The sequence below is a fragment of the Rhinoraja longicauda genome, chromosome 12, assembly GCF_053455715.1.
Source record: "Rhinoraja longicauda isolate Sanriku21f chromosome 12, sRhiLon1.1, whole genome shotgun sequence".
NCBI lineage: Eukaryota > Metazoa > Chordata > Chondrichthyes > Rajiformes > Arhynchobatidae > Rhinoraja > Rhinoraja longicauda.
This window is the reverse complement of record NC_135964.1, coordinates 26,891,756-26,907,717: the sequence shown is the minus strand read 5'-3', so window position 1 is coordinate 26,907,717 and position 15,962 is coordinate 26,891,756. Positions and strand designations below refer to the sequence as shown.

At 41.6% G+C, this 15,962-nt stretch overlaps 1 protein-coding gene across 2 annotated transcripts in view; it reads right to left on the bottom strand.

Annotated features, from left to right (window-relative positions):
• Positions 1-4,823: 4,823 nt before the first annotated feature.
• igsf3 (immunoglobulin superfamily, member 3) overlaps positions 4,824-15,962 on the bottom strand; it is a 149,763-nt gene continuing 138,624 nt past the window's right edge. For both annotated transcript variants that reach the window (XM_078409259.1, XM_078409260.1), the window contains exon 10: positions 4,824-14,215. In XM_078409259.1, coding sequence (XP_078265385.1) covers positions 13,965-14,215 — 251 coding nt within the window. In that variant the 3' untranslated portion in view covers positions 4,824-13,964. The remainder of the gene's footprint in view (positions 14,216-15,962) is intronic.

The window sequence follows — 15,962 nt, the reverse complement described above, 5'->3', positions numbered from 1 at the left end:
AATATGAGATGCTGTTCCTCCAATTTGTGTTTAGCCTCACTCTGACAAAGGAGGAGACCGAGGACAGAAAGGTCTGTGTAGGAATGGGAAGGAGAATTAAAGTGTCTGGCAACCGGGAGATCAGGTTGGCTCAGGCGGGCTGAGCGAAGGTGTTCTGCAAAACGATCGGCCAGTCTACCTTTGGTCTCTGCGAGGTCTAAGAGTCCACATCTTGAACAACGGATACAGTAGATGAGGTTGGAGGAGGTGCAAGTGAACTTCTGCCTAACCTGAAAGGACTGTCGGGGTCCCTGGACAGAGTCAAGGGAGGAGGTATAGCGACAGGTGTTGCATCTTCTGCGATTGCAGGGGAAGGTACCTGGGGAGGGGATGGTTTGGGTGGGAAGGGATGAGTTAACCAGGGAGTTGTGGAGGGAACGATCTCTGCAGAAGGCAGAAAGGGTTGAAGATGGGAAAATGTGGCTAGTGGTGGGATCCCGTTGGAGGTGACAGAAATTTCAGAGGATTATGTGTTGTATGCGATGGTTGAAAGGGTGGAAGGTAAGGTGTAGGGGGACTCTGTCTCTGTTGCGACTTGGGGGAGGGGGAGCAAGGGCAGAGCTTCAGGGTACCGAGGAGACACGAGTGAGGGCCTCATCTATGATGGAAGAGGGGAACAATAGACAATAGACAATAGGTGCAGGAGTAGGCCATTCGGCCCTTCGAGCCAGCACCGCCATTCAATGTGATCATGGCTGATCATTCTCAATCAGTACCCCGTTCCTGCTTTCTCCCCATACCCCCTGACTCCGCTATCCTTAAGAGCTTTATCTAGCTCTCTCTTGAATGTATTCAGAGAATTGGCCTCCACTGCCCTCTGAGGCAGAGAATTCCACAGATTCACAACTCTCTGACTAAAAAAATGTTTTTCCTCACCTCTGTTCTAAATGGCCTACCCCTTATTCTTAAACTGTAGCCCCTGGTTCTGGACTCCCCCAACATTGGGAACATGTTTCCTGCCTCTAACATGTCCAACCCCTTAATAATCTTATACGTTTCGATAAGATCCCCTCTCATCCTTCTAAATTCCAGTGTATACAAACCTAGTCGCTCCAGTCTTTCAACATATGACAGTCCCGCCATTCCGGGAATTAACCTAGTAAACCTACGCTGCACGCCCTCAATAGCAAGAATATCCTTCCTCAAATTTGGAGACCAAAACTGCACACAGTACTCCAGGTGCGGTCTCACTAGGGCCCTGTACAACTGCAGAAGGACCTCTTTGCTCCTATACTCAACTCCTCTTGTTATGAAGGCCAACATTCCATTGGCTTTCTTCACTGCCTGCCGTACCTGCATGCTTCCTTTCAGTGACTGATGCACTAAGACACCCAGATCACGTTGTACGTCCCCTTTTCCTAACTTGACACCATTCAAATAATAATCTGCCTTCCTATTCTTACCACCAAAGTGGATAACCTTACACTTATCCACATTAAACTGCATCTGCCATGCATCCGCCCACTCACACAACCTGTCCAAGTCACCCTGCAACCTCATAGCATCTTCCTCACAGTTCACACTGCCACCTAGCTTTGTATCATCGGCAAATTTGCTAATGGTACTTTTAATCCCATCATCCAAGTCATTGATGTATATTGTAAATAGCTGCGGTCCCAACACCGAGCCTTGCGGTACCCCACTAGTCACTGCCTGCCATTCTGAAAGGGACCCATTTATCCCCACTCTTTGCTTTCTGTCTGTCAATCCATGTCAGTACCCTACCTCCAACCCCCGTTCCCTAAAGAATGAGGACATCTTGCTATGGAGGGCGTGCAGCGTAGGTTCACTAGATTAATTCCCGGAATGGCGGGACTGTCGTATGTTGAAAGGCTGGAGCGATTGGGCTTGTATACACTGGAATTTAGAAGGATGAGGGGGGATCTTATTGAAACATATAAGATAATTAGGGGATTGGACACATTAGAGGCAGATAACATGTTCCCAATGTTGGGGGAGTCCAGAACAAGGGGCCACAGTTTGAGAATAAGGGGTAGGCCATTTAGAACGGAGATGAGGAAGAACTTTTTCAGTCAGAGGGTGGTGAAGGTGTGGAATTCTCTGCCTCAGAAGGCAGTGGGGGCCAGTTCATTGGATGCTTTCAAGAGAGAGCTGGATAGAGCTCTTGAGGATAGCGGAGTGAGGGGGTATGGGGAGAAGGCAGGAACGGGGTACTGATTGATAGTGATCAGCCATGATCGCATTGAATGGCGGTGCTGGCTCGAAGGGCTGAATGGCCTACTCCTGCACCTATTGTCTATTGTCTATTGTCTATTGTCTATTGACATTTCGGATGTCCTGGTGTGGAACACCTCATCTTGGGCGCAGATGTGGCGTAGACGGAGGAATTTGGAGTAGGGGATGGGGTCTTTGCAGGAAGCAGGGTAGTCGAGATAGTTGTGGGAGTCAGTGGGTTTATAATAGACGTCAGTCAATAGTCTATTTCCTTTGATGGAGACTGTGAGATCAAGAAAGGGGAGGTGTCGGAGGTGGTCCAAGTAAATTTGAGTGCAGGATGAAAATTGGTGACGTTGATGAAGTCCATGAGTTCTAGGGAGGTAGTACTAATGCAGTCATCAATGTGCTGAATTGTTCTCTGTTTTCTGTTCTATATCAAGTTTATTTTAAGTATATTGCTGCACTGTTAAAACTGCCCGTGGAACCAGTGGGAGTGAATTAACACATTTTTAATTGGGAATTTATTTTTAATGCTAGAGATCCAAAGGGTTAATGCATTACCGTTATGTTTGGTATAAGCAGTTTAATCCTGGATCATTATCCTGTTATTACCTTGAATAGAAAGGGAGAGCAATGTTCTAAGGAGACATGGTTAGAAAAACAGCACACTCCTCCGAGCCTTCCAGGCAGAGGTTTATGTCTGATCTCATTCTCAAAGACTTCAGCAGTCAGCTCGCCCTTCATCCTGCTCCCTTTGACGTTTTCATCAAACCCTCGCCAATTTGCTACTCTGTTTTCATCCATGCCCAATAATTACAGGGGTTATTCTTAACTCCTGTCAAATCCACTGTGGTAATTTCAGTGATGAAAACCATCACACACTGTGCAAACAAGCAAAGTTGGAGTTTTTAAGAAAAGGATAGCTTAATTACCTTGGTTCTTTTCCTGCACTGAGCAGGTAAAATATAAAACCTGTGCAAGGTTCAGATAAATGTGTTTCAGAAACTGATATTTTTTATTTAATATCGAAGCATTAATGAATTTGATCAAAGACAAACCCCTTTTAGCAGCTGGAGTATTTAACATGTCAATAAAGAGTTGCTCTGGGTTTGGTTGACTCTAGAATTGATTTTACATGACTTGTGTAGAAGACTGGATTAGAGGGTATTAGCGAGAAGCAGAGGTTAGACAAACTTGGATTGTTATCCCTGCCTCACTTGGCCTAGGCACATTTGTAGACAATAGGGGCAGGAGTAGGCCATTCAGCCCTTCGAGCCAGCATTGCCATTCAATGTGATCATGGCTGATCATTCACAATCAGTACCCAGTTCCTGCCTTCTCCCCATACCCCCTAGGTGGACTTCTGGGGGGGATTTCAAGTGTACTCTTGTAATTTTGTCCGGATTAAATGAGATGCCGCACCATCAGTTGCTGGAAAATTGGTGATGGACCTATAACAGGGAGAAGGCAGGACACAAAATGCTGGAGTAATTCAGCGGGCCAGCCAGCATCTCGGGAGAGAAGGAATGGGTGATGTTTCGGGTCGAGAAGGGTCTGAAGAAGGGTCTCGACCTGAAACTTCACCCATTCCTTCTCTCCCGAGATGCTGCCTGGCCCGCTGAGTTACTCCAGCATTTTGTGTCACACTAGCCTTGAACCTAGTTTAGTTTATTATCATTATCCTTTTTGTAAACACGATTGACTTCCAGAGAGACCGTGAGACTGATTGTGCTTGACAACGTTTGACTGAGTGCGATACCAGGATCCATAATCAAAATGAAGTTAGTGGATTTAAGTGGAAAAGCTCTCCAATTGCTGTCATAACTGTCACAAATATAGTTAGCTGTGGTGGTTGGGAACATATCATCTCAATCTCAGGCCACGTATGATTTCCTCAGCCACCTTTCTTTGCACATTCCCCAACTGACAATGTGATGTTTGCCGTGCTCGAACTGTTCAGCTCAGCTTGTAATTTGCAAGATGAAGGCAGTCCACGCCTGTATGCAGGAAGACATAGATAACATACAGAACTGCGCTAGTAAGTGACAAACTGTGCTGGACAACTGATAATCCATTCCAGTCGAGAGAGAACCAAACTGCCTCCACTTCACATCCAGTGGCACCATCATTGTTATGCTCTCCTCCCAAAAGCATCTTGGGAAACACCCATGACTAGAAACTCAACTGGACCAGCTGCAAAGAAAGATGAATTTGGGAGCAAATATGAAAATGTATATTGTGCATCACACCAGAATCCTTTGTGTGTTTCCACCATCTACAGCTGCAAGTCAAGAGTATAATGGAATAATTCCCATTGGACTGGAAGGATAAAGCAACAGCAACATCACACTAAAGGATAAAAGAGCCCAGATGATTAGTTTCCCATTTACCAGACTGGGAGAGTCTTGGAGCCATTCAACATGGAAACAGACCCTTCTGCCCAATATGAGAAATATTACTTTTCAGATTCAATTTTGGCTCTTTCAGGGGGAGACAAGAAAGTATAATGCTCTATTGGAAGATGAACGATGAGTTTTTCCAATGTTATGGCTAACACTTAATGCACCCAATTTATGCCAGCAATGCAGCTTCTCAGGTTGTTTACCTTGATACCATTCGTCAACCAGAAAAGCAAAATCAATCACTTGGGTAAGAGAGGATGGCGGAGTCAGGGGATATGGGGAGAAGGCAGGAACTGATTGAGAATGATCAGCCATGATCACACTGAATGGTGGTGCTGGCTCAAAGGGCCGAATGGCCTTCTCCTGCACCTATTGTCTAGAACAGAGATGTCAACGAGCCAGCAGGTCTTTAAATAGAAACATTTAGTTTCACAATCACAGCTGTTTAGACTGGGCTGAATCCATTACAATTTTTTAAGATCCAACATTTTATTAACAACTAAATTCCAAGAGGATTCAAACAAAGCGCATCACAATGTAAAATTCACATTAAACATTTGTATCACAAAGTACATTCAGCTGTATCATGCACTATTGATACATAGAAAATTTCTAAAATAGGATGTCCATCCAAACAATGTGAAATTGGGAATATCCCAACAAGTTAAGCTATGTTTACATTCCAACTGAAGTGCCCATTGATTATAGGAGTTCTAGATTAGAGTACATATTACAGTGCAAACAGTACAAAAATGTTTGTGATCATGGTTTGTAGTAAAGGCTCCACCTCACAATAGAAAATTTAACACCGCGATAACTGAGTAACAGGACACGCCTAAATAATTGCCTGCCCAGCAAGAAGCTTGTACATCAGGCTGGTGTGTGACACTTATGACCCATAGGTTAATTTTAATATTGCAAAGCTCTTAATACATGATCATGACTACAAGACTTCAAACCAGGATGGCCACGCTATGTATAACACCACGTAGAAACAAGGAACTGCAGATTCTGGTTAATACACAAAAAAGAACACATTGCCAGAGAAACTCAGGTCAGGAAGCATCTCTGGAGAACATGGATAGGTGAAGTTTAAGATCGAGAACCCTAAACGTCATCTATCCATGTTCTTCTGAGATACTGCCTGACCTACTGAGTTATTCCAGCAATTTGTGTCCTTTTGTAATGTATAATACCTCTCCTTGAAGGCAGTGCAGGGTGTCGACATTTATGTTGAAATATGCCACCACTATAGTTACAAAGTGCAACAATTTTGTTCAGTGACAACAATATAAATTGACTAAAATTGATCAAATGCAACTTTGCCAAAGCAGAACCTTCTGACTGGTCAAATTTCTAAAGATTTGAAAAATCGTGAATGAAACAAAATTAATCTCTGAAGAAACTCTGGGTCCAATTGGATCTAGCTTTAGAGTTTAGAGTTTAGGTGGAAGTTTAGAGATACTGTGTGGAAAGACGCCCTTAGGCCCACCGAGTCCATGCCGACCAGTGATCATCGGCACACTAGTTCCATGATATCCCACTTTCGCATCCACGCTGGGGACAATTTACCGAGGCCATTTAACCTACCAACCCCCACGTCTTTGGGATGTGGGAGGAAACCGGAGCACCTGGGAAAACCCACATGGTCATGGAAAATATGCAAACTCCACACAGGCAGCATCCATGGTCAGGATCGAAACTGGGTCTGTGGCGCTGTGAGGCAGCAGCTCTGCCGCTGCGTCACTATGCCTGCCGCCTTTATTAACAAATGATTGTTCTTGTAAAAGAGACACAAGAGATTGCAGATGCTGGATCACAAAAAAGACACAAAGTGCTGCACCAACTCAGCAGATCAGGTACCAGTCACGTAACCCACCTCCAGCCAGAAGAGCTCAACCCAAAATGTCACCTATCCATATTCTCAAGAGATACCGAGATACTCCAGCCCTTTGTGTCTTTTTTTTGTTCATGTATGGCCTGTCTATCCCCACAATCCAAGGTCCAGCAAGAAATGGCATGGAAATTTCAGATTGTGACTGTGCAATATTAGGACGAATGCCATTAACAGTGGAGTTAGTGTAATTCTGGGAAATAAATTACATTTGATAACTGCAAATTAGATGGAAAGTTTAATGTAGCTTAATTTCACTCATATTTACCCTTCGGCAGAAACATTCATCCCAGCCAAATACCCTTTGATCATTCAATTTTAAATGCACTCCAATATGCTGATGGAAAAATGCTGTTTTATTTAAATATTTAATGAATTTATTATGATGGGTAAGTAATGCAAAATGATGTATTCATGAAACACTGTGTCAAATTTGATTTTGACTTTAAGGATGCATTTAATTATTATTTAGCAAGGGTATTAACATACAACCTCTTTGAAATTCAAATGTACACAGGATTGGAGGGGGATTTGTCCTGTCCCTCAGAACATCATAGGATCAGGAGATCATTTGCCTCTTCAAATCTGCTCTGTTCCGAGATCATAGCTGATCGTCCTTCTCTCCTCTACTTCCCCTAGACAAACAGGCAGGCTAATCCCAGAGCTTGTGTTTCAGCTGATGAAGGAACTGGAAGACTGAGACCTCAGTTTGATTGATTGAAAGATACAACATGAAAACAGGCCCTTCTGCCCAATGAACCCACGCTGTCTATTGATCACCCGTTCACACTAGTTCTAAGTTATCCCATCTAAGTTATCCACACTAGTTCTAACTTTCTCATCCACTCCCTACACAGTACGGGCAATTTACAGAGACCAATTAAATTACAAACCCGCACGTCTTTGGGATGTGGGAGGAAACCGTAGCACCTGGAGAAAACCCATGTGATCTCAGGGAGAATGTACAAACTCCATACAGACAGTACCCGAGGTCAAGATCGAACCCAGGTCTCTGGCGTTGTACGGTGGCAACTCTACCGCTGCGCCACTGTTTGTGCCACCCATTGTGCCAAAGGGCCTAATTCCTTGCTGGATGAATCTATGATTGAATCAATAATGAGAAACATTTCCCACCAAGTGGATAACCAAAATGTATAGATTTAAGCAAAATTGAGAGATGAGATTTTATTTTAAATGGTAACTTTTAACAGTGAATTGTATCTTGCAAAATAACGGGGAGGTATATTTTGGAACAATCTAGCGAGCTGCAATTTTTTAGGGAAAAAAAGAGCTAACAAATGATTGATGGTTAAAGTGTACGATCCTGTGAATGACAGCTTGTCTAAAGTAATGAGCAAACCTGGGCTCGGAGTAGCAATGAAGCAGGCGAGGAGACTCCCTGGTTGGAATACTGGCTGGCATGCCTTCAATTACTCCTTCCTGACTGGCAGCAATTAAATCCATAGTTTGTTCCAAAGAGTCAAATTGGTAAAACCAGGCAGGAGCAGATTAAAGCATGACATGAACATTTCAATGAAAAAGATAATCGGGCAGTGCTTTTATGCCAGACATAATCAAATTCCATATTGAAAATCACTAAGGTCTGACTTAAAATCAGGCATTTGAATGGACAAGCATTGAAAAGTTGTTCATGCAAATATATTCCAATGGAATTCCACTGAGATTAGGAGAATTGAGAAATTAACATATTGAAGAAAATAAAAAGAGAGTTAGAGCTTTAGAATATCAAGTGGTCATCATATGCTGGTCATCATTTTCGATTCAGTAATACATGATATGCAATTCTGCTTCAGACTTTAAAAATTGAAGATTAAAAAATACTCACTTTGATTAAATGCATTAATTCAAAGTAGAAAAAAATATGAATTATATTTCTTCACAGATTGTGAAGAAAACCTTGAGATGTAGAGTTTGTGAAATTTAATTTTCTTTTTCATCAGTTTACAATATATACCATTATTGTCACCTGTACCAAGATACAGTAAAAGGCTTTTTTGTTATGTACTATCCAGTCAGCGAAAATACTATACACGATTTCAATTAAGCCGACCACAGTGTACAGACACAATATAAAGGGTGCAAGATAAAGTCCAGTAAAGTCTGATTAAAGATAGTTCGAAGATCTCCAATGAGGTAGATGGGAGGTCAGGACTGTCTGTCTCTTTTTTTTTAAAGAGTTTATTTCCATCCAGATACATTGATGACAACTAAGAATTTCCCATGCATTTAAAATGCAGGACTCGATTTGAATGGAGGATGTTGGTCTGTATTTCCAATTTTTAGAAAACTGCTTTTATCTCAAGTAGATAGTGAAAGTTTATAACAAAAAATATGCTAATAATTATTACCCATGGAAAATTGCAGCATTTGCAATTGTTCCTTCATAATCTATTTCCCTGCAGGGTACGATGCGAATGCTGTACATCATTCATGTCATTATATATCCATTTAAATATTAATGAAGGAATATGCTTGCATGACATGTATTGCTAAAATAATGCTGAACATAGGAATTTTTCTACAGCGTGCAATGAAGTGCCAAACACAAACTTTTAAATGCCGAGTGTTTCATATTCCTATTCAATTATTCAATCAAGTCTGCAAAGTATTTGTGCATTTACTCAAGCTCCAGAGGAGATCCAATTATATTTGCTTTTTGAAGTTGCTACATGGTCTTTCGAGCTCTAAAGTCTAGCACTGAATGGGTTATGTCTTTCTCAGCTTAATCTGCCTAGACTTAATTGGTATATACCTGTAATTGCTCCCTTATTCCGACATTGCTACCGTGGTGCCAAATGTTGCAGTTCATAAATATCAGGATCATTTCATTCTGTTAGACAACTCAGCTGGTCATTCCAAGAAAGTTAGAATTTGTTGGCTTGACCTAGTTACAGTGAAGAAGCTGAAGTAGTTTAGATTTAATACCTTGGTCGCATAGACGAGTTGGGCCAAAGACTCCCCACCATCAACTCCATCTGCCTCAGGAAAGCAGCTAACATATTCGAGGACCTTTCCTCAACCCGGTCATTCCTTCTTCTCCCCACTCCCGTCAGGCAAAAGATACAAATGCTTGAATGCACGCGCTGCCAGACTTCTTCCCTTCCGTTATCAGACTTCTGAAAGATTCTCCTATAGGCTAGGGGGCAGTCACAATCCTCCAACCAATCTCATTGCGGATAATGGACTTTTTTGGCTGGAACAGTAATGCTACAATGCTGAAAAACGATATTCTGCACTCTGGTATTCTTCTGTTAGCTCTACCTGTTGTACTGTGTATGGCTTAATTGTCTTCATGTATAGTATGATCTGAATTCTGAGCGGCACAGGGGCGCAGCGGTCCAGTTGCTGCTTTACAGTGCCAGAGACCCAGGTTCATATTATAGGTGGTGTGTGTATGGAGTTTGAACTTTCTCCGTTATCATGTCGGTTTTCTCTGGGTGCTCCACTTTCATCCCACATTCCAAAGACATGCAGGATTGTAGGTTAATTGGCTTCTGTAAATTATCCCTAGTGTATACATTAGAACTAATGTGAGCGGGTTATCGCTGGTCGGCACGGACTCGGTGGGGCGAAGGACCTGTTTCCACGCTGTATCTCTAAACTAATCGCTTCTCGTGGTATCTCGCTCCACGAAGAGGGCAAGTAGCCGTGCTGGTTTAACAACCTCCCTCCTGGAGACAGCAAGGAGCTGGGAGACGGTAGTGGAGGGATTGAGAAGGTAAGGAAGAGGAAAGGAATTAAAAATGAAAGAGGTGAGAGAAGGGAAAGGGAACCAATAAGTAACTTGCACACAGGAAAAACTGTGGAAGCCAGTTAGGGGGAGGGAGAGAAAGAGAGAAAGATAGGGACCATGCAAGGGAAACTGCTGGAGGAAAGAGAATGAAGGGGTGGACAGCGAGAGCAGATGGTACCTGCAAGACGGGCCAAGGAAAAGGATGGGGGCAAGATTATGTGCATGCATGTTAAGTTGGTGCACCAAAGCTTGGTACCCAGACCCAACCCCTCACTTTTTTCTTGCTCTCTTTCCTGTACCCAACCCAGATGTGCTTCCATTTCTCCCACTATCCCCCCCCCCCCTTCTACCCATATCCGTCCCTCTAGCTTCACATTTCACTCCACTTCTCCCCTTTTATCTCACATCTTTTTGTCGTCTTTTCATCTCTGGCCTTTGTCCACTCATCTGTCAATCAATCCCTCACCACCCACCTCACCTGTATCCACCTATCACTTACCAGTCTTCGATCTGCACTCACTCCCACACCACTGCAATCAATCTGAAGACGTGTTCCGACCTGAAGCGCCACCTATCTATGTCTTCCACAGAGGCTGACTGACCTGCTGAGTTACTCCATCACTTTTTTTAGCAAAGCTTGGTCTCCTGTAACTTGGATCTCCTTACCATTGGACCAGAACCATACTCTATCAAGATCATGTGGCTCGCAAAGACCAGCTCACATTACACATAGAGGCATGTCCATCCCGAGACCACGGTGGAAGCACGTCACATTCAGTTCTGAGGGACTGCCTACAAAAGGTTAGTGGTTACATGTCTTTGCTGCTTTGGTGATAAAGATATCATGTTACATTGATCATTTATTTACTTGAAGATCTTTGGGCTACATAGTTAGTCTGACAATGAATCCGACATCTGAATTCAGACTTGGATGACATACCATCTCTCGAAACAACTCTTGATAAATAAACATAGTCTAAATGCATGCTTCAAAGAAACCCCAGACCAGCTGGTTACCCTGTTGTTAAGCCATGAGCCATCTCTGCTCTTAAAGTACAGACACCAAAACTCAAACATTCAACACTTCAAGGAACAAAATACCGTCTGAACCTCTTATTGGTTTTGGCTAGAAGGAACATCGAATTAAAAAACAGAAATTGTAAGAATCTTACCAGAACCAACAGCTCTTTTGTTCATTAGTTCTGTTAATGACAGAATCTGTTGTTGCCAGGATTATGGGCCTTTAAGGCCAAGATAAAACACTATTTTAAGAACTTGAAAGATACAAGATTGTGCCAAAAACATGGCGACTCTTTGTGTACTGCCTCAGCGTAATCTACTATCCTTGCACGACAATTATGCCATTCTTGTACTTGTATGATTGTGCTTATGTACAGTCTGATTCTACTGAACTGTACGCACAACAAAGAATTTCACTGTATTTAGGTACGTGTGACAATAAAGCACCATTGAACCACTGAATGACATCAATAGTGCAGAAGCTAAAACTGTTTGCAGTGATTGACCATGGACCTATGTTAAGTATGTTGGTCTAAGATTCATTATATAGAGATTATATGTGATATAATAGAGTATTTTTCACATGGACCAACTAACTATAAAATAGCTGCTGCAGTTCTGATCAGTTTCTGATGTGATCAGCTATGAAATCATTAAAGGCTGTATCTAATAATCAACTATCAATTAAAACCGTGTGGTTCCTGCAATAAAAAGCATTCAACTCGAAGCCAATCAAACCATTCAGTACATGGCTTGGTTAGATAGTCAGTGTTGAGGGACAACACATTCTAGTTTCCAACTTTAAAATCCACTTGCTCATTTTTTGCAAGAATCCACTTGCTCATTTTTTGCAACTTGCCCCAATCACTTACGTATCCCCACATAAACATCAGTGATTTTTTTCTGTTACTATTGCTTTATTTCTTGTCCTTTAAAATTGGTATTTTTATACTGATACAATTAAAGTCAATTTTGCTTCAGTGGGAAATTTGTATTCCTCGAATAAAAATCTCAGATAATTAAATCTCACCACTATCACTTAATTAATTGAAAGATACAGCTTGGAAACAGGACCTTTGGCCCACAGAGCCCATGCCGACCATCGATCACTCGTTAACGCTATGTTATTCCACTTTTTCATCCACTCCATACACACTAGAGGTAATTTAACAGAGGCCAATTAACCTAAAAACTCGCACTTCTTTGGGATGTGGGAGGAAACCCATGCAGTCACAAGGAGAATGTGCAAACTCCATACAGACAGCACCCATAGTCAGGATCAAACCTGGATCTTCAGCGCCTTGAGGCAACAGCTCTACCAGCTGTGCCACTGTGCTGCCCCTGTGTTTTTAAGTTTGATTTAGTAATTTAAAATGGAGTTGCTTTGTTGGAGTACATGAGAGTTTCTTTGAAGATTCTTCACAGTAAGTAAGCTGAGGCAAGTATTATGTGATTTAGTTTGGCAGATTTTACAGCAAAGTCTAACATCCTGATAATAACTTGAACTTTGTTGGTCATTAGATTTGTTCAGATCTGTAACCCTTTCTCTTGATCAAACCGCATTCTTTCAAAGAACATTATTGAAACAAAACAGGCAAATACAATGAAATTTGTTCAGACACAGAATAAAAAGTCATTTCAAAAAGTGCAAAAAAAAAGTATTAAAAAAACTGCATGAAAACTCCATTCTACAAAGTTGCAGCTTGATCAGACATCTGTATCAAAAATTCATAAACAAGAAAGATTGGCTGTACTTGCTAATAATCTGCTTAATCCTCATCTGTACTCACTGGAAGGAATAGATCACTGCCTACACAAAATGTCCTCAATGGCTCCATTGCACACCCCATTGATCAAATATGGAGTTTCGCTTGACACAATATCGATGAGCCTTCAGTCCCATGGCTTTTCCTTGGTTTCCATGAATATTCCCACTCTTTTTCCATGCCTTCCATTGTTCAGTATTCAAGTTGTGCTGGTTACTTGGGATCTGAATGGATAACAGTCCCTCCAGTTGCGACTTGCTATGGATATTACATTGACTCTTCAGTTCATTAACCAAACCGATTGGGTAATTAAAAGAAAAAATATCCTCCATCATAGTTCAATCCTTTTCCTCCATCGTACAGTTGTGTATTCTTAACATTTATAAGATTATCTGGTTTTAATGACATCAGACCTATTACACATAACAGACTAATGTAATATGCAGAGTGCTCATGCAGTGAAAATAGTTGGCAAAAAAGGACAAGAAATTCATCGACAGTCCGAGGCGCTAACCAAGCCAAACAGCAGCAATGGTACATTGCGTTCCGTCTCCTGGAATTTCAGAGGCAAACGCAGCACAATGTTGCTGATGTATGCTGTAGTCAGTGCTATACAATCAAGAATAAACACATTAGTGTGAAACAAACCATATCAGCTACACAAAGTAAGTCTTCTAGGTGTATTGGGAAGGAGGCCAATTGAGCCAAACTTTTTAACGATAAAAGTACCATTTCTTCCCCCATTTCTCAATCGATTGACCCTCAGGATCTTTATTCGCGATACAAGGGATGGAGGATGTTGCTTTCAAATTTTGATAATCTTTTTTGGGGCGAATATTCACCTCGAGTTCATTATTACCTCAGTTGAACATCAATTTATTTGTCCAAAATCCTTTTCTCTTTTTCCTTTGTTACGCGATGCTTCCTGGTCCTATTCTGAAATCCGGTGGCTCGAGACTTGTTGGGGAATAAGTCACCGCTGGCTCTTTAATCCAGAGTAACGGAACACCATTCTTTGCATCAGACTTTTTCTGCGAGTTTAGAGTCTTGTAGCGTGTAAATAAAATGGCAATAAGTAGGACCCCAAAAATTGGAAAGGGATAAAAGAATACGAAGTAAAACAGAGCATCGTTTGAACAAATTACTTGATGAAGGGAAGAACCTGCAGAAAACAAATACCAAACAGATCAGAAACTTGATTTTAGTTTTGTTTAGAAATACAGCATGGAAACACGCCCTTTAGTTTACCGAGTCCACGCCGACCATTGATCACACTAGCTCAATATTATTCCACTTTCTCATCCACACCCTACAAACTAGGGGCAATCTACAGAGGCCAAATAACCTGCAAACCTGCATGTCTTTGGGATGTGGGAGGAAACCCACATGGCACAGGGAGAATGTGCAAACTTTACACAGATAGCACCAAAGGAGAGGATTGAACTGAGGTCTCTAGCACTGAGACGGCGGCTCTACCAGCCACACAAATATCATTTTCCAATTTATTTCCTGTCATTCTTGTTATGCTGGTTGATATTTCTTTCCCTTCAAGCTATGTCACTAAATTATGAGGCACACACTGTGCCTAAGACAACTCCGTTGCTCTAACTAAAAGACACACTGAGAACAGCACCCTGCCGCCTTGGCATGTCTTTCATCCAAGGCATTTGAAAGATTCGGGAAATGAATCTGTTGTTATTACCTTGTGCTCCAATGGGGGAAAAAATAATCAAGAAGGCAGATGTTATTCTGAAATTGGTTCCTGAATAATTATTATCTTATTTTGAGTTTCTTCCAGAAACAGAAGATACATTTCATCGGCAGCTGGCATTTTAAAAAGGTAGAGTTGCCATAATGTTCTACCCTTTGACATAAACCACGTTCTTCTAGTTTAGTTGCCTTAACAACTCACAAGAAACTGGGTTACATTTATGAGTACACCCTTTCTGATTGTGAAGAAGGATTATCCCCACAGAAATGGCATCGTCAATTCTCTTAAACTGTTTAACGAGACGTCCTATTTATTTCTAGCATTTTCTGCTTTTGTTTCAGATGCAGTCTTTTTGGCTTTCCCTCCCGACAGCCGCACAAAAATGCCTTTATTTAAACAAAATTAAATTGGTAACAAGGCTCATGTTCCCAAAATAAACTTAGTATTTATATTCTGCACTCTCTCTCTTTCTCTTCACTCTACCTATTTTACTTGAGTGTGGCATGATTGCATTTATGCATGCTATTGTCTGGTTTGATTGGGTAGCATGCAAAACAAAGCTTTTCACTGTACATGTGACAATAATAAATCTAAACCAAGATAATATGATGCAAATAAGAGTCTAGAACCAGAGGGCGTAGCCTCAGAATAAAATTATGTACCTTTAGAATGGAGATGAAGAGGAATTTCTTTAGCCAGAGCGTTGTGAATCTGTGGAATTCATTGCCACAGACAGCGGTGGAGGCAAGTCATTGGGTATTTTTAAAGCGGAGATTGACAAGTTCTTTATTAGTAAGGGTGTCAAAGGTTACAGGAAGGCAGAGTGGTTGAGAGCAAAAAATAGATCAGTCATGATTGAATGGCAGAGCAGACTCAATGGGCCAAATGGCCTAATTCAGCTCCTGTGCCTTATGATCTTATGATGAATAAAATGGAAAAGGTGATGAATACACGATTTTCGTGCAGTGCATGGCTCAATATCAGGTACTCTTTCAAGTCACTTTGTCTTGGGTGGTTGAGAGAATGTACAGTGATTGATGCCATGGTGTTGCAGAACAAACAGGTGAAAGAGTATCAAAAGTAGCTGTTATTGAATCCCACGCTACTGGTTTTGTACTCGACAAAGAATGGTTTCATTTTTTGATGACCAAAAGAAATGTGAAACTGAAGTACAGGTTTTAAATTGCACACCTCCATG